This window comes from Copadichromis virginalis, linkage group LG17 (genome assembly GCF_057382275.1).
Source record: "Copadichromis virginalis isolate Kocher_CV1m ecotype Utaka linkage group LG17, C_Virginalis_male_GT1.1, whole genome shotgun sequence".
NCBI lineage: Eukaryota > Metazoa > Chordata > Actinopteri > Cichliformes > Cichlidae > Copadichromis > Copadichromis virginalis.
This window is the reverse complement of record NC_140634.1, coordinates 30,434,577-30,459,795: the sequence shown is the minus strand read 5'-3', so window position 1 is coordinate 30,459,795 and position 25,219 is coordinate 30,434,577. Positions and strand designations below refer to the sequence as shown.

The following is a 25,219-nucleotide window of genomic DNA, read 5'->3' as shown; positions in this document are numbered from 1 at the left end:
TCAAATGCAATAATGTGACACACTCATCAGTGTCACAAGGGGCCAGAACTTAAGCCAAACAAAGCAAAGTCTTGCTGATAATTCACACCACAGGCAATTAACATCCACTCAACAAGTTCGAATGTCATCAACAAATCCACCAATACATTTTGCAGCAAGCTGATTTTACTTGGTGAAAATGTAAGAAAATTCAGACACAGACGAGGGAGAAAAGAACAAAAGCGAGAGAGCAAACTGGAGAACAATATGCTTTAAATATGCAGGGGTTGAGTGTTTTACAAGAGAAATGGAAAATTTAGAGGCAGAGAAAACACTGAAAGAGCAATGAGAGGTAAGAGGAGATTAAAAAGAAATGAGAAAGAGGGAGGCAGCGGTGGGATGAAGCATGTGTGCAAGAGACAGATAGGGTGTGTATTAAAACAGAAGTTGTCATCCTACCTCCAGCAAGTGCAGTTTTCTTGCCCACCGTCACAGTGACAGCAGTGGCAGCAATCATGATCCTCCCTGCTGGTAGAACAACACACACAATTAGCAGGTATTTACAGTACCTTATAAATCCAAGTATGTGTGCATGCACGGATGCCTTCCAGATATACAGACATGCAGGATTACTGTATGTGCATGCGGAAAATGTTCTTAGAAATATTTATATCCTCGTACACTTAGTGATTGTGGCAGTTGAAATTTAAGCATGTCAAAAATGTGTGTTTTTTTTAAATAAAACATATATATGTGACAGGCTGACTTGGACTGGAGAGGTAGTTTGGATTAATGTAATAAATTTGCACATGCTTCTTCCGTGCATCTACTCTGAGCCTTCGTGGCAGCTGACGCCAACTGTCATCAAACCACACATACCAGCCAGATTAACATTTTAAGCCATTATGTAACACAGATTATGAGAGCTAATCGAGTAATACATTTATAACAGAAGGATGTTGTCAGTGTGTTATATTAGTCCATGTGCACCATGTTTATATTTCTGTTATTCGGTCACTAAGACGAAAAAGACACAATGACAGCATGGGAAAAAAATGATGCCCAAAAAACTATGTAACTAAGATGGCTTTACGAGAAGGCTTTCTAAGAAAGGAGAGGAGGTTTCCATACTTTAATTGCATGCTCATGCAATGAGAGAGAGAGAGAGAGAGTGAAAGAGAAAGAAGGGAAAAAAAGAACGACAGACCAAGAAAAAGGCAGAAGAGAAACAAATCGAAAACAGGGACAACAGGATTTATCTGCTAAAAATCAAATGAAAAAGAGGAGGCATGCCAAGTAAAAGAAACAGTTTTCCTCTACCCTCCTCCTCCTCCTCATTCTCCGCCTCCCTTGGATTATTCCCTCCCTCCTCCGCTTGGGTTTCCACCTCTTCTGCACTCAAGGTGGCGCTATAGTCAGCCTCATAGTCCCTGAATACATCTAAGAACAACACACTACATTTATCAAACTCCTAATACGTATTGGGAACTAGTTTATATTTAAAAGTGCATCTCACAAGCGTGGAAATACACCACAAAATGATTATCACCAGTCAACATAAAGCCCCTAAAATTCCTTTATAACTCTAAAAAACTATGCATGTAAGTCGAAGGAAATAGATGCAGAAAATACACAACCACTGTGTTCTGACATTAGGAGCAGCAGTGTTTCCAGCTGCACACTGTGCACTGTGTAGTGGAGATTAAATTTACATTCCTGCCCTCTGACGCAGGCTAAATCGCTTTAATGCCAACATATTTTTCAAAGCTCTTTAAAAATACATTTTATTCCAGTGGAGCAAAACAAGAGAATTTAATCCAGAGGCAGGGAAAAGCCAGGTTCAAACTTGCATGCTTTTTTTTCTGACTTTTCCTTTCTCAACTACAAAAAAAATGAGGTTAGTATGATGTGATGGCAAAGATGACACGGCTGTTAATTTTCACACTCTGATGCTGAAAACTGTTCATCAAGACATATCTTAGGATATACATCAAGCTGGATGAAATACTTTACACTTTGCCTCAATAAAAATCACATTTCCCGATCTCTCCTAACCAGTCAAAGAACTTTGTTGATGCAAATAAGAATAATAAGAATAAGAAAAACTTTATTTAGGGAAATTCACATGTCTGACGGGGCTCATCTACTATTTGTATGACACTTGAAAAGGCATACGGGCAGTGGGTGCGAATGTTCTCCTGTATCTCTTCACTTTACAACAAAAAGAGAAGAGTCTTCCAGTACTGCTGTTTCCTTGAAGATGTTATAAAGTGGGTGTTCAGAGTAGATGTTTCATGATGTTTCAGGATTTATGCAAACTGCATTAATATACATAGAGGGAAACAGAAAAGAGCAGCTGTACCCCCCTGACGGTACAAAAACTAGCCTTACATGGGGGATTCTTTACTCAATTTGCTGAACATTGCAAAAAGAAAAAAGAAAAAACACCATCATAAATAGTATTTCGTAGGATTTGTTTGTTTGTTTTATTTTGTGGGTGTGTGTATACTAAGTAAAGGTATGTCCTCCTACCTCTAGTGTCTTGTCTGGGCATGTAATATAGAAACTTTCCAGCTGGGTACTCAGCTGCTCTGCGGTACCACACTGGGAAATGGTCCAGGGTGAACATATTTTCCTTGTCTGTGGAGGTCAGGAAAGACCTGGGGGGAGACAAAATATGCTAAAAGAACAACCCATTGCTTAATTAACAAGAAGAGTCTTTGACACATGGAAAAAAGCAACTGGATAAAGTGGGAAACTAAAATTGGAAAACAAAAAAATAGTGATATTAAATTGCCTTAACAAGACAGCCATTGCTTTTCAAGAGATATATCTAAAGAAAGGATTTACTAATGTTGAGAATAACAGATTAATGAATATACATTAGAGTTAAAGAGACTATAGTTTGGGATTGCTTGTAATATTGCAATATTGCGATTAATAGGTGTAATAATACAAATAGAGGGGATTCCCGGAATTGGAACAAAGAACAGGGGTGCAGGGCAGGAGAACAGCCAATCCCAAACCCAGGACAGGAAGCCAGAGGGACAAGCCTGGGGGAGGGCAACCCCAGGGTGAACAATAGAGAGAGTAGTGAGAGTAGTGGAAGACTTATTTGTATCTTCATCTTTGCTTAAATTGATGATTGTAGCTGTGTCTGTCATATCTCAAAACCCTGATGTCTAAATGCAAATACAGCCTAAACAGAAGTCAAATGTTTTGGATATATGCTAATTGTGTTTCTACACAGAAAATTCTCCCAAAAGATGCCACCTGGGTGTCAGGGATTAAGTTCAGTTTACCTTTAATTAACCAAGACGGGGGCATAAAGTCATCATCAGGTCTTCAATTACCATCAGTCTAAGGTAAACCTTTTATAGAGGTTTTTTGACACCAGTTTCTATTTGGTTTTGGATATAATAGCATGACAACATAGATGCAGTTGGACTTTTCTTACTCACTTGCCAATTCTTTTCTCGATACCGGCATACCTCAGAAACCTTATGAGGCCTGAACGGGTCCCTAAGAATGCTGTTTCAATTCCCTCATCCATACTGAGAGAGCAAGAGGGAGAAACAAACAAACGCACATACACACATAAAGAGGAAAAATATATGTTAGTATAGATAAGAATCACCAACTGTGTAAAAAGTTGGTGGCATGAACTGAAGGAACATTTGTGTTCATTTTCACCTGGATACGTTGAGCATAAGGGCGTTCCAGTAAGCTTCCATGGGAGCCGTGACCACAGCATCAAACAGCGTTTGTTGCAGCAGCTGCATATCACCTGTTCAGAGAAAGTATAACGGTGTGCTTTTATACTGCTATGGTCCCTGAGTTCTGGACCCTGGGCTTTGCGTTTTGCGAGTTAACGTTTCTTTTGGATTTTGAGAATGACCCTACAGTATGTTTGAATGCTGTTTCTTTTGTAACATTGCTTGTGTTACTTGTTCTTTGCTACCTCCCTTGTGGGGGTAACAAAGTATTCCCTGTTTAGATGTCTTCCTGATTCATTTTGGTTACAGTTTTCTATCTTGTGCTGAGTTTATTTCCAGTTTCGAGTCACGTCGTGACTCATTACTGTCTATTCCCTGTTCTAATGTCCAGCATATTAGTATCTCCCTGTGATTCAGTATTCTCTGGCATATTTGATGCTGAGTTGTACAAAACTCACCATTAAGTGCTTACTCCTGCACATCGCACAAAGTCACAAGTGACATATACTTATTGGTATATAAACTTAGCAGAAAAATGTATTAAATTTTTGCTGATTATTTCTTTGTTGTAACAGTGTTTCTTGGCAATAAATCAGACCAAGACATAATAAATCCTGGACCCATGAAAAACATAATCATCATAATAACTTACTGTATGTGCAGTTTATTGGATCGGATGACTGAATTCAAGAAGAAGCAAAATTAAACAATTTATTTATTTAATAAATATAAACAGCAGCATAAGATTTATTACCAAGAAGCAGCTACAAAAAAATATCCAACTAAACACACATTTTTATACTTCTGACATTGATGCATTCATGCGATGCTTGACATTAAGTCACGACTTACACTCCAGATCTGGCTCTTTGCCTGTGAGGTATTGTTCCACAGCTTGAAGCTGACTCAGCTTGCGGTGTGCTGGGTCAATGTCTGTCTCACAGTAGGTCCTACAAACGCACACATATGTCAATTAAGCACGGTGAGGACTTTCAAATATAGTCAAAGTTACTAAATAAAAACGAAAGAAAGAAAAAATAACCAACAGTTTATGCAACTGTTTCTTGTCTTAAAATATATATATTCTCCTTTGTTTATGGGCACCTTGTAGTATGCAACATGCTATTACTCCCAGAGGGTGGTGGTAATGCACCTTAGAAGCTATTTGCCAGCCACCATTAAACAACAAAACCTATTTTTTTTCAATGTGACTATTTCAATCTAATATAAGATGATAAGATGTCTATAAAGAAAATAAAGAATATAACAGCAATAATACTGCTAAGAGTGAGGCAGAGATTAATGCTGCTGAAAATTGTGAACTCAGAGTCGTCATAAGCATGCAGAGCTGTAAAATAAATATATTATCTCAATCTAACATATTTATTAACATTATTAGTTTGCACTCACTGTGCAGCTGCTGCAGATCAGAGATATGAAATTTTTGATACGTTTAAACACAAGGTTACTCAGTGCATTCAGATTTAACTCTCTCCCATTTCCTAATCCAGGATCCACGGAAATCACATTAGTCTGCTACCAGATCAAAGAGAAAATTTATTTTGTTGATTGAATGTTCTCTTTGATATATAGCCTACAAATGTGACCCATCAATCTTCTAATTTGGGTTCAAGCAGCTGCAATTCCAGCAGTGTAAAAGGGACTTAGCAGCAGATTAGGATCAACATTTATACACAAAACATTTATTTTCTGCATCAATGTTTTATGCTGAATGTAAGAAAATTCCAGTGACAATGCCACACATACAGTTTGCACTGCTGTAACTTTACAGTTTCATTTGATGTAGTTTATGAGCTCTGACCGAATAAGCTCTATTTATAAAAAAATAATAGTACATCAGATAATCTAGACAGCACTTTACTATAAAAGCTGTCTAATGAAAATGTGGCGTTACCAACCGATTTCAAAACCGAAACCTTCTCCAGACCAGGTTATGTGTTCATCTTAAGTTAGGGTAAAAAGGAAGCACCTTAATTACACTGAAAACTCTGACTTTATGTGCAACATAGACGGTGTTCGGGTTTGTCAGAAGTCACCGTCAAATTAACCTATGGGTAGGACAACTTCCCAAAGTAGGACGGTTTGTCAGAACACCGGATAAACCACCCTGTAGAAAAATGGGAAACACAACCTATCTCACAACCTGTTACACTGCAAGTTAAACTCACCACTCGTTGGCTATGGTCAGATCAGGAGCCAATAAGTCATGAAGACCTGCGTAAGAAGAGAAGTCAAGACATAAGCCAGGGTGTATGAAACCCAGACACAAACGCAGATGTACAGAGATTGGACACTTACCCTCCTCAACAGAGACATTTCCTATGAAGATATACTGTCCATATCCTTGACTCAACACTATACCCAGACTGTCAACACAGAGAAGGCCAAGACCGTTACAGTATGTGGGAAACTTTAAGAAGGCAATATAGAAAATGTAAGAAGGAGACTTGTTTTGTTTATATGTTTTGTTTTGTTTTACTGGAGAATTTAAGGAATTTAGTAAAGTTTAAAGAAACTGGACAAACCTGAATGGTGTCTCATTGATGACAGTATAGTAGTAATCATTCTTCAGGAACATCACTCTTCTCTGTAAGAAAAACAGGCTTCATAAACACCACAGTGAGCACAAAAAGGCAGCTTTTCTATTGAAAAAAGAGGTACACGGGACAAAAAGGGGAAATAACTGATATAATAGTCACTAAGTCTCCTTTTACATCAACAGATTCCTGAAGAACAAAATTACTCACTCCTTTATCGACTGAAGTTTTCACATCTAAAGACAAGTTTCCGGTTTCTCCTTTAACCATGGCGGTCCTCAGCTAAAAAAAAAGTTAAGCTATATCAGCAACTTAAACTATAAGTCAAAGAAAATAAGTGAAATTAAAGGGTCAAAAATGCGTGTAAGTTTATGTTACCCACTTTTTCTTCGCTGTCTTCCCATTCCACTTCTGACAGATCCACACTGTTGTAGTTGGGTTTAGGCTTTAGCTTCTTACCCTCTTTATACTGCCATACACAAGCACAGGCACACAGACAAAAGAGTATGCTTTTAAAATAAGAGGCATGTACTCATAATCCATTATCTAATACCAACAAAAAAATCCTCGTACCAGAGGTCGCAGGTCAGGATGAGACAAGATGTACCCATTATTGGTGATGAGGTAGGCGTAGCCATGAACACCCAGCTATAAAAAGACCATAAGCAGACAGCCATAAGGAAGCAAACTGCTGACAGTACTGAAGTACAGCATATATGTTACAGGGTGTGTTACTTTCTGGTTTACCTTGTATCTTGTAGCTACTCTCATCAGTTCTCTCAAGGCAACATCAGTTCCTACTACTCCCAGTAGAATCCCGTGCGATAACTTTATGAGGTAAAAATATCATTTTAGAATTTTAAATATATCAAAATCACATTAAATAGCGCTCACTCTGAAACGAAATATAAACAATAAGCTCAAATAAAATCTGAGATGATAACAGCATGAAGCCTCGATGGAGTATTGTGAACTAGCTGGAGATAAGTGAGTGACTTTTTGTTAATCTTTGTTTTCCAGGTCACACTGTTAGAGCAGTGGTTTTATTTTGCAGCCAGCTCTGATCTGAAGAAAGGACTTTTTTGATCTGTGGTTTAAAAGTTAATACTGAATCAAACAAGGCTTCCAAATTTAAGGCAGCCTGTTTCTTAGCAGATCAAGGCTGGTTCCTTCGGTTTTAACCCTATTTCTTATACAGATTTATGAATATAAACTCCCACTTTTGTTATGATCTATCACAATTTCATTTCAATTTAATTTACCATTATCAACACAAAGACACAATGTGAGGTCAAAGTTGTAAAAAACTACTTACAGTCTCTCTCTTCTTGCTGAACACAGGCATGGCTACTGAGGTCATCAGGAGCAGGCTTTGTGCCTGAGTGTTGAACAGCTGTGATACAATAAACACACTTTCAGATAAGTTAGTTAGCCTGTGGACAAAAAATTAATTAATTAATAAAAAAAAAAAAACCAAAAGCAAATCCAGGTTTGTTTACAGAGTTTGAAAAAATAAGTGATTTGGAGATACTAGCTTTTTTAAGAGTTAGCTTGTTAAATTACAAGCTAACTCTTAAAAAAGCTAGTACCGGCTTGTATAGTTAAAAAAAAGTTTAAACTTTCCACTTTAGATTACATTTCAAACTGATTAAATGAATTTATAATAAAGCATTTTGAAAAACCACTTGAAATGTGGTTTCAAGTGAAAAACAAAGACTTACAACATTAGATCAGCTGGTATCTCGAGGATGAGCTAACTTTAGCTTTAGCAAAAGCTACTGGAGCTCCAAGAAACTACTAGAGGTGACTAAAAACTGACAACCACTAACTAAACAAAACCTAAGCATGTCGTTACAAATGCTACACTTTATTTTCTTTTTCTAGCTAAAGCTCTAAAACTAGCTCCACATACAATTACCTTTTTTGTACTTGGCAACTGAAGTTAATGGTAAATGGGGGGAAAAGCACACATGAATGGCTAAAGAATAACACCTCCAGTAAGATTGTCAAATTACAATGTAATATTTCTGTGGCCAAATGAAAGGGAGGAAAACATAAATTCATAAGAAAAAAAATGTTTAATATTAAATACATGTAATAAATGTGCCAGGGAGGTGGTGCTTTACATCTGCATTCTTTATAATGACCATAGTCTAAATATTCAGAATTAAGTGAATATGTGAATATATTTGCTTCCTTCCTCATTTCTCTTTATATATTTAGTTTTTGCATATTTGCTACACTCACATGTTTCAGATCATCAAAAAATATTAAACAAAGATAAAAACCAGTTCATTTATTAAATTTTGACAAAAATAATAATATTAAACAACAATAATAAGACAAGCAGACTGACCACACTGTCCATATAGGCCTCAGTCCAAATGATGTCATGATCGTGGTTGATGACCATTGGCCGGCTCAGAACATGGAGGTACTCCATAACGTTTTCCTGGACATCAGCCAGTGTTGAGACATGTGTGTAATAACCTGCAGAAGACACAGAAAAGACACACATGTATTGTAACTACTCAGATGGAAAACTGAGAAGCGTTTTTTCTTTTTTAGTTTTTGGAAAATAAATTGTTCACCTATTATTTTTAACTCAGGTTTCTGCCTTTGGGTATTAAATTTAGAAGAAGAAACTCATTTATCAGACATCAGAACACCCTGTATTCCAAAACATGAAACAAATATCCCAGCTTGAATCTCCGACTGATACAAATATGTTTTTGACGTTCTTTAAAGCTTGGCTTAGTCTAAGGTTTGTGGCATTTCTACAAGTGGGAGACAGTGACGTCAGTGGGATACCTGCAGTGAAGCTGCTCAGCGACAACAGGCTACTGAAGCTCTGCCAAGTGAATACGTGCAACATATTTCCCCTTGGTAACATCTCCCAAGAGCGCTGGTGCAAACACTATTAAGCAAACTGAAACTGCATCCAGAAGGTTTAAGCAGAAGCTGTTTGCAAGAAAACAGCAACAAAATATCTGTTTGACAGATATCTGCCTGCTAGTAGAAGCAACTATCAGTTTATGCAACAAAATGGATTGCACCTGTTATAGAGACACAGTTATGACATTTTTGGCCAGGGATATGTTTGCAGTGTATCTGTGCTGATTATCAGTTATTTAGCCATGGATTTTAATATGCTAGAAGGAGCTAATGTGATTATTTCCTAAGCTGCTGCATGATGCCTTGTAATTCACAAGAGGGCAGCACCTGATACTTAGTTCCTCATAGTGCCACCTGGAATCACCACAGGGCCAGCACACCTCTTTTGGGAGCACCAGGGGTTTCGTAAGATTCAGAAAATTATTCTTTTTTACAAAAAAATATTCTTTAATCTTCAATTTATTACTGTTGCTGTCTTCCTGTAATGATTATGAAGGATTTGTCAGTACAAACAAATGTGACAACACAAACAAAGCTATCAAATTTAAAGACACTGGGCTTTACCCTTGTTGTTGCAGGCAATCCATTTGACATTTTCAGCAAACGTCATCTCCCGTCCAATCAGATAGGTGAACACTCGAACCTGGAGAGAAAGTCAAGTGCTATATGTAGTACGGCGTGATAAGCCACGCTAATTTAATACTCAGCTACTACAGCTTTTAAAGGATGATATTTGTCTGTGCTGGTCTTTATAATACCCGTCGTTCCGGCCAGTTAAACTCTTGAAAAACATCTTGGAAGTCCTCCATGGCTCCGTCTGTTATCAGCATGATTGCCTGGTTACACAGGCTGCCCTGCCCCAGTGCAGTAGCCTAAACACATAAATATGCACATCCAGTTTAATCAGTTTTAAAAATCTGCACTCAAGCTCTGTGTATTGTGGAGGTAGGAATTCCTAAATAACTTTGCTTCGCTATTATTACGGCCAAGGGGTAGCAGTTGCTATGATTGTGGCAAGGAAAGACAAACCTCATTGAGAATCCTGAAAGACTCCTTCATTGCTTTTTTTACTTTGCCCTCTCCTTTCACATGAAGCTGTTCCACCAAAAGCTTGAAATGCTGGAGCGAGACCCAGAAAAGTAAACACACAGACACTGTCAGTGAGCCAATGCGCTTCCCTTCGGGCAAACGCAGCCGAATTAGTCACAACAGAAAAAAGAGAGCGCAGTAGAGAAATTATCCCCGGCTTCCTGGCACACTGACCACTAACACCAAAGCTACTGCAACACCAGAAGGTAATCAAGATTAATCAACACACAAACAAAGACAGATTCACATGCACATATGAGGAGGAGGAATGACCATGTAAAAGGCTTTTACTCAGTTTTAGAAAGCTGTAAGTGTGCATGAACTTCTTTTATAAAAGACAAACCCTGTAAAATGTTGCATCTTGCATAGCTCAAGGATGGATATAAACACTTCTCTAACTAGTCACTTGTATATGAAAATGCGGTTTTAGGAAGAAGTGAAATTTTAATGTGAAACATCATGACAAAACTGAAAAGGAAATGTGTTTTCTTTGGTGTCAAATACTAAAAGTATTTGAACAGAATACTTTTAGTATGAACAAAAACTGCTGCTAACTGCTATTGTCTCTGTGCAAGAGAGGGTTGAAATACAAAGCATTGGCAAAGCCACATAAAACCACAGATCAAACATCTACATGCACGACCACTGCACACGGCTGCAGCTATTAATAGCACGTAAGAGGAGCTCTTGTGTCTGTGAATGTGAATAGTAAATAATTAGAACAATAAGAATAATTGCAAGCGTAGTGAAACTGATTTTATGTGCTGTAAATTATATTTAAATATAGACATTTAGTAAAAAAAGTGACTCAAAACTGTGGAACGATCTGCTTTTAGAGATCAGACAGGCTTCTTCTCTACCTGTTTTTAAATCACCTCTTTACCCTGGCCTTTGACACCATGTGAGATATTGTTTTTTTGTTTTTTTTTTAAGTTTTATTTTAGTTGATTCTATGCTGTTTTATCTTGTTTCGCTAATATAGGGCTGTTCTAATTTTTATGTATTATGTGTTTTATTTATTTATTTTATTCTATTGTTTTTAACTTATTTTCTGTACAGCACTTTGGTCCTGTACTGGGTATTTTAAAGTGCTTTATAAATAAAATTGGTTTGGATTGGATTGGAAACATGCTCAAAATAACTGAAATTGTTGTGAAGTATTATTAACAAAACAAAAATATTGCAAATTGCATTTAATCCCACATATCTGCTCTGTGCTATTCTGACAAATGAGACTGTTTGCTTATGTGCATTTGTACTGTGTCACTGGGGCATGTTGTGTACTGCATCTTTAACATGGTTGGCTTGCAGGTTTGTGTTAAGTAATCTTCCCAGTAATGAAAGCTGAACAAGACTGAAAAAGTGACCCAGTGTGACTTTCAGTAGGACTAAAAGTGAATGGTTATGTAGGAATATTGGAACTCTTGTATAACAACTGCAAAACTGATGATTGTCTTTCTCTACATGTGCGTTCCCTCTTGTACAAGTGTGTCAGCCAACATCTGTAAGCCCATTCTGCTACAGAATATCCTATGTATTCACCCAATCAGATCCCTTGCTGACAGGTCATGTGACCAACTTAAAATTGTCAGCAGCCGGCGACCTCACCCAAACTGCCATGATGTGGAGGGGAGTGAAAGTAGGGCATACTTACAACAAATAAACACACACACACTGAGACTGAGCAGACTGAGCAGGTGTTGGGAAGTTAGAAAAAAAAAGGGAGGACAAAGGGATGAGAAGAAAAATAAAACAATGACATTATTGGTGTTAGACATGGAAATAATTCAAGAGAGGAGAAAAGAAGGGAAATTGGGAAGAATATTGATATTCTTAATATGTTAGCAGAGGCCGAAGTCACATACGCTCTCTAGGGTTTTACTGGTTAAATCCTTTAAAGGGCAGGTTGCTTTAACTGTGATGTGATTACGGCATAAGCTTTGTCTTCAGGGTATTAGCAAGATAACTTGGATTATTAAATTCCAAGAGGTTAATTCACTTAATCAGCCATGAGCATGAACGCATGTGCCATTTGTCAAGAGCTGCTTGTGTGTCTTACCTCTCTGTTATCCAGATCAGCCTGTACTAGCGTGCCCTGGAAGCAGGGCTCCACGTAACGAACATAGTCACTGTACTGGAGACAGAAACCAATTCACATAAACCAATATGGCGACTGAGCAGCTAATGAAGAGTCAACATGATTAACATTTGCAGCAGGGGACAAACAGTTGTTAGTGCAGTTTTACGACCTGCAGTCAATCACCCTGAACGTCACAAAGTAATTAGATTACACTTAATCTCTCCAACCAACCATCTTTAAATATTGACTGTTCATAATGTAACAATATTGAAGTTGTTGGACTAATATGGAGTATGATTTTAATGTGTTCAAGACCAGTTCTATCAAAGTCAAAGCTAAGTTTCATTTTGAATAGACCTCATAAAAATAATTAACTAAACCATTTTTTAAACTACAGAGTTTAGATATGAAGAAGTACTGTTTTTTTGTTTTGTATTGTTTTGCTGCACGGTCACTCGGCTGAAAGGCGTGTAGCTTTAAATTCTGGTAAAAATACAGCTTAAAAGCAGGGGATTTGCAGGAGGCGTATGATTACACATGCAGTAATACCAGGATAAACCATGCTTATTACACAGATTTGTAGTTGTAGGGTTACACACAGCCAAAATCCCCCCCAAAAACCTAAAAAGAAAACAAATTTAGAAGCTTTCATGTTACTGAAAATTTGAGCCTGGCATGAACCAAATTTTAAATTTGGATGTGTGTGTGCATATGTACCTCCATGTTGACCTGTGCATTAGTTCCAGGGCATTTGTGTGTTTGGGCTTTAATCTCTATGTCACGCTCATCCAGACTTAGACAAATTGCATTCATTGCATTTGTCTTTTGTATGACTGTTTGCACATATACTTACAGCTATGATGTTAACAAAGTCATTTTCTCCCAGGGTGTCCAGGATTGTATTAATGGTGTGCTTGGCTATTGTCAGTCTGAGTCCCTTCATGCTGCCACTGACATCCACGACGATTACTACATCTTTAGGAGATGTGGCTGCTTGTATATACCTAAAAGGACATAGAGAGAAAGAAAAAGTAGGTATAAGATGCACTACAACCTACATTTCACACCAAGTATGACCAGATTGGGTGTTATGTACTGCTAGTCCAGCAGCTAGGAAGAGCAGACAGTGTTTATCCTTTTATATGTTCCTCTGTCCGTCTGTTCGGTCCCTTCATCTCTTTATTACCATCCCCTGATTTTTCCAAGCTAATTAACATAAATGAGATTTCCCCTCGAGCAGCAGGTGTGATCGGCAACTTTCCAGATTTACTCTGTCTGTTTCCTTGATCTCTGCTTCCCAGGACAACTGTATTTATGTCTGGAAACCAGACAGAGTTCCCACAATCTAAACAGTCCTTTGTCTTTGTGATAGATCTCTTTACAGCAAATAAAATGTCACATGTTTCAGCAGCAAGGAAATAAGCATAAACACTAAATTAATGATGGCTGAATTCTAGTTAACTACTTCAGTGCAACAGTGCATATTGCACTGTCGTGTACACTCACCGCACTTCATTAGTCACACATCACTAGCACAAAGTTAGACCCCCTTTTTCAGAACTTCCTTAATTTTGTGGTATAGATTCAACAAGATCCAGGAAATATTCCTCAGAGATTTTGCTCCATATTGACATGATGGCATCACATAGTTGTTACAGATTTGTTGTCTGCACATTCATGGTGCAAATCCCCTTTAACTAATAAATACTTTTTAGTTTCCTGTTCTTAGCTGACAAGCGTGGCACCCGATGTGCTCATCTGTTTCAAGGTTCAATGGGTTGTGTCTTCAGAGATGCTCTTCTGCATACCTTGATTACAACAAGTGGTTATTTGAGTTACTCTTGCCTTCCTCTCAGCTCAAAGCAGTCTGGCCATTCTCTTCTAACCTCTGCCATTCACTTGATAATTCTTGCTCCATTTCCCAAACACTCAACACCTCCTCTAGTATCAACAACCATATCAAATTCAGAGACACTTGAATCATCCTTCTTTCCCATTCTGATGATAAGAATTCTTGAGACAGTCAAATACAGTATGGGTGAACCATACTAGACTGCCTAATGGTGCATAGTAACTGTTGACTGGGAGTGATCAGATCTGTAAGTTGGGTTTGGAGCTTCATTTTGAGAAGGCTAAAGATAATCAAAAGGCATCAATGGGGAAGGACAGGGCAGTATCGCCATACCAGTTTCTGTTTCTGCAATCAAATGTGACAACACCGTTTTCATCTGGAGTCCACTGGATGCCTGAAAGAAAACAGAGAGAGTGCAGATGATGGTCAGAGGACAAACTCCTGCTTGGATGATTTTTTGGTTGAACGGATGAACAACTGATGTCAAAATGAATGCTGTGGTAGCATTGTGTGATGACAAACTGTCAAACAAGGCTGTGATGGGTGACGCAGAGGGTGAGTAAAACAAGCTGTCACATATCTTCTGTTAATTACCCTTGCTCTCTCTCACAAACACACACGCACGCACGCACTCAGATAGACATGTACACAGAGAATTTATTAGCAGCCAGACTCTCACCGAGACTGACTCATCATGTTTGACTGTTTCTTGCGCTGTCAGTTGCTGTGTAAGTACAGTACACTATTTGGCTTATGTAGCTGAATGTTTATCTACAGTGCTGTTCATGTTGTTTTAACACTGCATCATCACAGGAGAAAAGTGCAGCCAAGGGTACCATCAATTAACACACTGTGCTACAATTCTGGGACGCACATTTGCTGGCCCAAGTGTAGGTGACTCAGACGTACCTGGATATAGCCTGAAAAAGCCCGTAGAACTGCCAAAGTACTGCCAGGTGAGAGTTGGATCCTCCTGGAAGTTATCAGCGAAAACATCATTCAGAGCCTCAGACATGTAGACTCCATTGAGAATATCAGGATCTACAAAACAGAGAGAGGTAATATATTCTACTGCCAATCTGGTGTATTATGCAGCATTTGCAATTATATTTAAGGCTTTATGGTTGTGTTACCTCTGTTGTAGACATTTGTGGGAACTTGTATGTTACTTTGCTGTATGTTGACTGGCAGTTTATTAAAATGTTCGTTTTCCTCCAATGTGAATTCTCCACCCAGTGGGACTGGATTCCCATCCTCATCCACAGTGTTGATCAACATGGAGTTATAATAGTCAAACTACAGAAAAAAGTGACAGTTGGTGGCTGTACATATATACTAACATGAGTAACCAATAAGAACAAACAGTTGGTTATAATTCAGTTATAAGTCTGTGGATTTTTTTTTTCAAAAGGGCTGAAAATCAGCTCACAAACTGGATCATTAAAAGACAAATTGAAGCTCGCTCCACTCTTGAGGCTTCACAGTAGCTATCCATCTTTAATATACAGTTTGTGGTTAGTTAACAAAGAGTCCTATATTAAAATGCCTGTCAGGTCATTTCCCTTTTTGCAGCTACTGTACTGGTGATTAAAACACTGTCAAATTATATTTGGGTTTATGGTCATGCATTATCAGGTGTGCAGAGGTTTTGAGTGACAAGTGTGGGGCCGCTTTGTGTTTGCTGTTTGGTGGTGAGGGGTTGGGCATTTGATTTCTCTGGTAAAATGCGCTTCTGAGCTTGTTTTTTGCTAGCCTAATTTAGCATCCTATTTGTTCTCAGTGAAATATAAGGTAGAGAAAAAAACGTTTAAATCTTAACTGCTTGGTGTGCGGTTACTGGAGGTTGCTGGCTATCACTGTGAAATCTGTGAAACCTTCTTGTGATTGCTTTGGTCACTAGCAGATTGTTGCAGTTACCAATGGTTCGCATGAAAGCCCCCAACTTGTCTTCTGACACTCAGCAGCTAAACACAGAGCAGTAGTGAAACTTGGCAAAAAACTGCAATGCAAATGGAAATGAAGAATGTTTGCCTTCAAAGTAAAAGCTTTGCCTTCAGTTGTTACAAGAGGCAAAACTTTTTAAGGTAATCTGTCTCTGTTTGCGGCTTGGGTCAAAACTTTCACAGCTTCACAACTGCTCAGTGACTAATTGTTGAGTCACTTTCTTCCTTGCAAACTTTGGGCAACTGTAGCAATCTACTGCCCTTAGTGTAGTTCCCTATACCTCTTTGAAAACAATTTCACTTAGCCAACCATTGGACAATGAATTGGAGAATATATATTTTTCCTAGAGTGTTGCCAGGGACTCACCAGCCAGTCTCGATGACAGGGTAACTAAGGCCTAACCAAGCTAGCTACTCAGCCAGCATTAGCATTAGCTCGCAAGTTGCTCACACTGCCCTTTTATCCAAATCACATATTCAATTCATAAAAAAAAAACTAACAAACAACAAAAATGGCAAAATTTGAGTTACAAAGCAATAGGTCTCATGGTGTGGACATACATTTTTACATACAGTGTCTGAGCTTTCTACTAGCAATGGGACTCTTATCCTGTATAAGCTGACAAATGAAAAACTTATAAGCAGATATGTCCCCCTTACCTCGAGTGTTTCATTGTACTCATGGTCCAGATCTGCATCCTCTGCTGCTTCTGCTAATCTCTGTGATAAAAGCATTACAGATTTTCTTTTTCTTTTTTAATTAGCAAAGTGCAGCATTACACAAACCTACACTAGTTTACCATGTATCAGTGTTTGATTTGATGATTGCCCATTTGATTGGCATTAAAGGTTTTTTTTTACTCTGCATGCATAATTATTACCTTAACAGCTTTCATCTTCCTCCCAAGCATCTCTTCCATTTCTTCCGCAAACCTTTTCACCAGTTCGTCTCCATTCACCTCCTCTATCTTCACTGTACCTTCAATATCCTTGTATTTCTTTAAAACACACACACAATTCAATTTAAAAAGAAAGATTTGTTTAAAAAAAATGTAAAACACTGTGCCAGCCTTTGCAAGACTGTTTTAAGACAACAAAACACAATTATAAACGATTTCTACATTTTCAACAACACACGAAACCAAACAGTCCCCTCTGAAAACAGAGATCAACTGTACAGGCAACAATCCTGATACACAAACCTTCACACCAGGCATTTACAGGTGTCCTGACTTCATCCTCTCCCTCCACCCCTCACTATTTTGTACAAAGTGATGGTAATGTTTTCAAAGATTTATAATTCAGATGTATAATAGGCAGACATAAAAAAGAGTCTTAATCCTGACATGTTATTATAGCAGTGGCATTCAAAATGATCACCAAAACATTTTTAAACATATTTATGTTTTCTTTTTTTTCTAGTCCAACAACCAGTCGGCCAAATAATACTCATAGTATTTATTCACAGTAGAATCACAGCAGCTGGATAAATGCAATTTAAGGGATCCCATACAGTTACTGCATGAGGACTAAAAGGTTAATTTCCTGCACTAAAAATAATGTAATGACATTTACCCGTCTTGTTTGTTTTGTATTTTTCTGTTGCCTTTATAAAGATGATTACCATTAATTACAATATATTACAATTATTATCAAATTTGCTCAGGAAATAGATTCGATAAGCCATGTGTCCCATGCAACAGTGCAACATCCATCTAATAACTAAGATAAGTTAGATACTCATATGGTTAATAACAGATGTAAAATGAGAAAAACTCACAATATACGGATCTTTTGCAGGTTTGTTTGGGGGAAAAAGCCCTCTTTGTAGCTCCAACATGTTTATAACTGTCAAACAGAACCCCAAACACTCAATATCCTACCCAGTTTACTCAGGCAAGAAGACAGAATCACTAAGTGTTCCACTTATAACAAGAAGCCTATCGATTAGGCAGAGGTGGATGATTTATGGCTCCTTGGTGCAAGGATAAGACTTAAGCGCTGGCTGTTATTACACACCACTGGCTGAATAAAAAGACATTTTGCAGATAGGAAAGATACAGCAAATGAATAGGGCTGTTATGGATACAGTTACTACAGCAAGTGTTGCTCGTGCGATAACTGAAGCACTTACAAGCACCACAATGCTTTCTGTTTTTGATCAGGTTGATATCTTACAAGCTGTGAGGTTGGACAGTGTAGAAAACTGTTTATAACAGCTAAATCAGTAAGGATTGGTTATTTGTACAGCTTGTTTGGTTAACGTTGTTAACACACACTTTGTGAGCCTGCATAGCAGATGGTGAATGGACCTGCTAGCAATACTACAGGGTGGCATGCAGTGCAAGCTCACACGTGCTAATTACTAAAAGGCATGCCTGAATATTTGAATTAAATGTGTCATCAGATTGCTCTCTAGGCCATGCGCAGATGTTGTACAGCAAATGTATGTCAGTCTGCCGTGTTCTTATTGGCTGATGTAATGCACAGAAGGGGGAGAAATGACGAATTCACACTCTGCCCCTTTCAGTTTTGCAGCATAATGTTGTATTTTTTGTAAGATTTCTTTGTCCATTCCCAGCTTCCAGTTCCAACTTTAGTTTTAAATATTTGTGTAGCTGGTAATACAATAAGAGGTGCAGGTAGAGGGAGAGCTCAGCCCCAAATAACCTTCCCTGTATGTTCCTCTCTGTATACTTTTGCGTGACTAATCATCAATAAAGGCATGTTAACCATACCATACCATAACCATCATTAAATATAGCCTAAAAATAATCATACTAAAAATAAGCATACTATGTCTTGTAACATGTACTTGGGCATGATGTCTTGGGCTAGTATGTACTGTATGAGTAATAATTTGTTGATATCTGACAACCTCTATTTATAAATGTATTTTATATTAAATGGACAGTTCACCCCCAATAAAATCAAGTCCTGCTTGTTTTGATGTGAATAGCCCCATTTTGGTGAGCCTGTTGTAGAGATTTCTGTCCTATTTTGAATATAATGGAATCAAATGGCACTTCATTTGGCATGCTCAAAAGGGCAAGAAAATACATAACACTCAGCAGGAATGTTCCATCCATCCATCTTCTTCCGCTTATCCGGGCCAGATCGTGGGGGCAGTAGCCCAAGCAGAGAAGCCCAGACCTCCCCTCCCCAGCCACCTAATCCACCTTGTCTGGGGAAACACCAAGGCGTTCCCAGGCCAGCTGAGAGATATAATCTCTCCAGCATGTCCTGGGTCTGCCCCAGGGCATCCTCCCGGTGGGACATGCCCAGAGAACCTCACCCAGGAGGCATCCTTGTCAGATGCCCGAACCACCTCAACTGACTCCTTTCGATGTGAAGGACCAGTGGCTCTACTCTGAGCCCCTCCCGGATGGCCGAACTTCTGACTCTAAGGGTGAGGTCAGCCACCCTTCGGAGGAAGCCCATTTCTGCCACTTGTATCCGCAATCTCGTTCTTTCGGTCACTCCCCACAGCTCGTGACCATAGGTGAGGGTAGGGACATAGATCGACAGGTAAATTGAGAGCTTCGCTTTTATACTCAGCTCTCTCTTTAGCCGCAGCACCAATCCGTCTGTCGATCTCCCACTCCCTTCTCCCATCACTCGTGAACAAGACCCTGAGATACTTAAACTCATCCACTTGGAGCAAGAACTCGTCCCTGACCCAGAGTGGGCACTTTTTCCGGCTGAGGACCATGGCCTTATATTTGGAGGTGCTAATTCTCATTCTGACCGATTCACACTTGGCCGCAAAACCGTTCCAAAGTCAGTTGGAGGCCATCACCCAATGAATCCAACAGAACCACACCATCCTTGAAAAGCAGAGATGAGAATCTGAGACCACCCAAGTGGAATGTTCCCTTCCAGAAATTCCGAACCAGTCAGCCGACTAATGTAATTCTCTCCTTTTTGCTCTGTTTTTGGTCTCCACCAACTCCGAATGGGAATTTCTGTCTATTTCAATAACTTGCTTGTTTTCAGCTTGCCATGTGGTCCTGGTAATTTGGCTTACTGTGCAGTTTTAGACCTGGTTACTGAAAAAAAGATAATCCAAAAACCTTGCTAGGAGCCATTTCATATAGAAGCTGCTTTTTCCCCCTATTGAACTCCTTACATGAGCTGTGTTACCATACTGACGAATGCAATGTAAATATTAATGGCTCACCCACCTGGCTGATAGTTAATAAAAATGTAACTTCATAGATGAACTGCCTCTTACCTTCTGCAGAAGTTTAGCTCCAGAGTACCTGGCGGACAAAGCAGTTATCTCTTTGCCAAATGACACGGCCCACTGCTGCACCCTGAACAGACAAAATACATTATCAATGGAAGGTAGATACCCTTATATAGGTAAAGACAGAGCTACTAGCTCAAATTAATAAACCCATTATAAAACACTGGAAATGACCAGAAATGTACACAGCAAAACATTTAAGCACTTACTGCACACTCACTACTGACAGAGTGAAGCAGATTATTTGAAGGTGATACTTAAAATAGACATTGTACCGGGTCAAGAGGTTATTCTATGCTCACTAACATGCAGCAATTCTACAAATCCTCAGTGTGAATGCCAATGAGGTAAGGTAATAGAGTTTAGAGAGCAGACAGGATGTGACAGATGGCTTAACCTATGGGGAGTCAGTCAGCTCGCTGCTAGTTTGCAGGCAGTCTTGCCAGCATCGGTACTGAAAACTGGCTTATCATTTGTTGACTTGTTGATATTGTCATTGCAAAATTTGAGCGTGTTCATTTTAAAATGACGGCTTACAACAGTGTGTAAGCCGTCTGTACTGTCAATATTCTTCTTCAAGAGATTTCGTTTAGTATTACCATTCTGGTTAATCATAATCTTGCCGATCCCTGTTCCTGTTTCAAGGCAGCATCAAGAACTTTGGGTTTCAGTGTCATAAAACAATATTGTGATATTATTGAAGCAGGAGATCATCTCCTCTGACACTGGGTTAGGAAATTTGTGCATTTTTAATGATTTATTTTAAAATTAAACTTATTAAAATGGCTATACTGTAATTTTCGAACCAGTATCTGTACCAGTCAGATCAAGAACAGGTTGCAGAAACAACTTCAATGAACAGTAAAAGTATTTTACTTACTTAATTTTTCAATAGATAAACTTGATTTTATCCCCAAAGAAGAAAAAGATCTATGTGTACACTTATACTGTTTATTCCAGAGCAAAGACGTGTTTTTAGTAACAGCTCACAGAAAGGTGCAATGTTTCCTACTGGCATTAGGGTTGCATAGCCTTAGAGGATAAAGATCTGACCTTCTTGGCCTGAAATGTTCCGGTCGTGACACTGTTAACTGTCACAGCCATAAGGGACGTGCTGCCATTTCTTCCCTAGGCAGAGTGCGGCATTTGGGGCTTAGTGACCTATGTTGGACAGTTGAACTCTGGTGTCCCCAGAGCTTCATCTGCCGTCACCAGCCTGACTGCTGACAACACATACAGTAAACTCTTTAAGCTGTATAACTACAAATCTTATACACTGCACTGAATACAACTCTAATCTGCACAGGCAGACATTGCCTTATGGTTTTGGTCGATAGATGTAAGTATGTAAAGCCTGTTATGCAAACATTAACAACATCCATGCTAACAAAGTGCTGTGCTTCTCAGTCTCTCTCAACCCATTCAATTTTTATCACTTTTACATATACAGTCACACACACATGCACACAAATTCTTCTGCTAACACACAGCTCACACACAAACAAGGCTACTGCAGACTGACAGGACTGTATCGATCTGTTCTTGTCTTTCGTCAGCAAGGCGGTTGAAAACCGTTAAGGCGAAAGAGCTTCGTCTTGCCTTTGGAGAATAAACAAACACAGCATTTTGTCCCAAAAAGAAATATCCACCTGAGATAAACTGACCAGTAATCGTACACAGTCTTACAAAGTCAACACTCTGTGAAAGCAAAACACATTACGCAATATAAACCGGTCCCTCTCATGGGAAGGCAATCATTGTACATGTTTGAAAAGCAGTTTTACAGTAGAAGTAACAAGCCTTGTGATATGTACATATGATTAAATGCAAACATAGCAGGACTCCATCAATCTGTATAAGCAGAGCATTGGTGTTTGCCAGCATGGCTCTAGGTGACTGCTGTGCGTTGACAGCGCTAACCACTTGATCACCATGCGGCCTTTTCCTACACAAAATCTTTTCTAACAAAATAAATTGTAATTTTTATTTTTTTAAAATAAATGTCTCTTTATCTCTAGTCAGACTTATATGTCAGATTATTTGAATGTGGCTGTAGAGAGGAGAACAGTTTGGCAGTTCGCTGTACCCCACAGGTGTCCAGATGGTCCATATGTATGTAGAATAATCAGCCAACCTAGAAGGAACACTATTGACTCATCCATCTGACATATGGCTTTAAGAAGGATCATACTGCACGTAGAGCTGCCAGGGTGTGCACACAGAAATTACCTGATTTAAAAAAAGGCTGTGTGTCTATATTTGCCACTGAATGGCAGCACACTGGGTGCCACTGTGATTCAGGATACAGCCATGATATGGATATGTAAACAAAAACAAATGCAAAAATGAAATTAATTTCAGAATAAATGCAGCTTTATGCAAACACCAGACACCAGTCAACTGTCTATTTTTCTAGCGCAGTTTTACTTACGTTTCTGGTGAGATCTTCATTTGACCATCAGTCATGAGGCACAGTGAACTGGAGAGGATAATCCACATCAGCATCATCAGCCTCCCGCTGTATGGCCCACTTCTGTCTAATTTAATGGCATTCCTAGCTTTTCCCAGACTCCAGCAGTTCATCCCTGCAGCTGCCGTACGCTGGAGAGAAATTGAGGAAATCAGAACAGTGAAAAAGCATGAATTTAGAAATTTAGAAACCTACAGAGAGAGAAACCTGAAGTCTTGGCACAGATCTACACATACAGGGTGGTACACAATGCACCTTCTCTAACCGACATCTACCTCATTAACTGTGAAAAAAGGGTGACCATTAGCATTAACTTCCTCCCTTCTTTGGAATATTTAAAAGTAACAGAATTAGGCCAGCTAGGTTCTGCAGCACCACTTACAGGCTGTGTCTTAGCTAGTTTATGGCAGTAATAACATCTTTATATGAACATTTATCATTTATACCTAGATCACTCTCTGTCAAGTTAGGTTGTTGACTCTTTTGTGCATGCGAATTGAACTATATTCCAGTCATGTATGTTGGAGTTGCACGAAAGCACAGAGTATTATTGCTTCTGTAAAGTCTTGTAGCTATAATACAAAAAATTCCAACTACCACATGCACATCACTGAACTGTTATCACCTTGCAAACACAGTAAAACTAATGTACGTCTTGATCAGGAATGGTTCAATTAATTTTCTCAAGGGGCCACATGAGAAACTGGGACTGTTTTAGGAGACCGGACCAATTCTGTACTCAGAAGGTGTGTTTGATTTGGCAAACTGGTTATTGGATGCCCTTCCAAGGGGATTTGTGTCTTCCTTTGGGGGTTCACCTGAAAGGGCTCAGTATTCATTTTTCGTTATAACAATGCTAAAAAACGTTTTGGGGTTGTATTGAGTTTGATATGTGATGAATGATGAGTTTTCCAGATGCATTTAATGGCACTTCAAGTGCTATAAGGTGAGTGGCACCAAGTTCTGTTATACTCAGTCTCTATCTACAAAACAATTGCATGTATATGATTTTTGGGATGAACTACCCCATATAGTCAAAAGCTGCATTTAAACTTTATTAAACTGAAGTAAAGTGCAGTAAGTTATGGCAGAATTTTGGTCACAGACACATATGTATCACTCTTTTCATTATAAAATATTGGTCATCACTTTGTAGCACAACACCAACTCATCTTAAAGAGCAAAACAAAGAACTTGCTTTCAAGATCTTTTTGACTACTTGCCTGATAGATTATTTGTTCAGAAAAAATCTCAAGGTCCAGTGTACAGCCTTCTGAAAGACAGTCATGTATAGTCCAAATCTTAAGCCCATCAAGACGGGAAAAAAGAGGCTGGCTTTGTCACCAAGCAGGCTAAAATATGTAAAGATCCATAGTAACATTTAGAGAATCTGTGAAAGTCCAAACCGAAAGGATAGCAAAAAATAGAAAAGCATGGGCATGTGACTATAGGTTAAATATGCCATCTTAAAAACATTTACAGTTAACACTGACTTTGGGCTCATGTGGAAAGAACGTGAAACCTTCTTTCCAAGTGAAAACAAAGATGCCATCTGATGCCCAATTTAAAAGCTGGAATATTAATACACAAAATTAAGAAAATAGTTCAGTAAACCCATATTTTCAGAGCTCACAAAAGAACCAAAAAGTATGTAGGTCAAGGAAGAAAGTTGAAACATAGCAAGTGTGAATGATGATGATTCGATGTCAGCTGAGCTGGATGTCCCGGCATACAAAAGAAACTAGAAAGCTTTTGTCTCCAGTGTCAAAGGTCACTTCTGTGCACATGGGATCACAATAGAGCATCTCCATTTTTCTACACCTCCCTCTCCAAGGCTCTTAATCTGATTTCTGTCCCCCCCATTATTGACGTCTGTTTTTCTTGCTTGCTCTCCGGATCAGCACAATCCGACAAAAATAGGAGTAAACTTCAGTCTTCACACGACTTCCATTATCGGGCAGTGTGATTTTGTTTCTTCCAGGTAAGGCACATGCACAGGTTCCAAAAACAAATCCAACCCTGCTGCAACTTCCAATTATTCTGCCGACCCTTGTGCTGACCTCACGTCTTCACAGGTCCAAAATGCAAAACAAAAAGCACGGGGAGACGACTACGCTGCTGGATGGAGGGTAAGACAGATGGACTAATGGATGCACGGATGGATAGTGGGACTTCCTCTCTCTCCAGAATCTCTCTTCCTCCTCTCCAGCACCAGTTTATACCATAATCCATGCAGGATTAAACCCCTCCTCCCTCATTGCCTCCTTTTCCCACTCCATGCCTCTTGCTCTCTCTCTCCATACAAGCACGCCAACACAATCTTTCTCTCTCTCTGGCCCTCATCTTCTCTGTATCGCTCTTTGACCCACTGTCTTTCTACTCTTTCTT

The 25,219-nt window shown here is 38.9% G+C and overlaps 1 protein-coding gene across 3 annotated transcripts in view; it reads right to left on the bottom strand.

Annotated features, from left to right (window-relative positions):
• Positions 1-24,170, bottom strand: part of cacna2d4a (calcium channel, voltage-dependent, alpha 2/delta subunit 4a) — a 100,920-nt gene extending 76,750 nt beyond the window's left edge. Inside the window, exons 1-28 of one of the 3 annotated variants that reach the window (XM_085437627.1) lie at positions 24,055-24,170; positions 22,793-22,962; positions 20,347-20,428; positions 16,994-17,110; positions 16,773-16,832; positions 15,303-15,465; positions 15,079-15,210; positions 14,503-14,563; positions 13,171-13,321; positions 12,297-12,371; positions 10,178-10,267; positions 9,907-10,020; positions 9,713-9,791; positions 8,610-8,743; positions 7,569-7,646; positions 7,001-7,081; positions 6,827-6,901; positions 6,636-6,722; positions 6,464-6,535; positions 6,242-6,303; positions 6,015-6,082; positions 5,885-5,930; positions 4,548-4,645; positions 3,673-3,766; positions 3,441-3,533; positions 2,512-2,639; positions 1,300-1,419; positions 439-507 (exon numbers count right to left, since the gene is read on the bottom strand). In XM_085437627.1, the coding sequence (XP_085293753.1) occupies positions 439-507; positions 1,300-1,419; positions 2,512-2,639; positions 3,441-3,533; positions 3,673-3,766; positions 4,548-4,645; positions 5,885-5,930; positions 6,015-6,082; positions 6,242-6,303; positions 6,464-6,535; positions 6,636-6,722; positions 6,827-6,901; positions 7,001-7,081; positions 7,569-7,646; positions 8,610-8,743; positions 9,713-9,791; positions 9,907-10,020; positions 10,178-10,267; positions 12,297-12,371; positions 13,171-13,321; positions 14,503-14,563; positions 15,079-15,210; positions 15,303-15,465; positions 16,773-16,832; positions 16,994-17,110; positions 20,347-20,428; positions 22,793-22,944 (2,581 nt within the window). In that variant the 5' untranslated portion in view covers positions 22,945-22,962; positions 24,055-24,170. The remainder of the gene's footprint in view (positions 1-438; positions 508-1,299; positions 1,420-2,511; positions 2,640-3,440; positions 3,534-3,672; positions 3,767-4,547; positions 4,646-5,884; positions 5,931-6,014; positions 6,083-6,241; positions 6,304-6,463; positions 6,536-6,635; positions 6,723-6,826; positions 6,902-7,000; positions 7,082-7,568; positions 7,647-8,609; positions 8,744-9,712; positions 9,792-9,906; positions 10,021-10,177; positions 10,268-12,296; positions 12,372-13,170; positions 13,322-14,502; positions 14,564-15,078; positions 15,211-15,302; positions 15,466-16,772; positions 16,833-16,993; positions 17,111-20,346; positions 20,429-22,792; positions 22,963-24,054) is intronic. The other 2 variants (XM_085437625.1, XM_085437626.1) reach the window with 2 other exon arrangements.
• Positions 24,171-25,219: the final 1,049 nt, after the last annotated feature.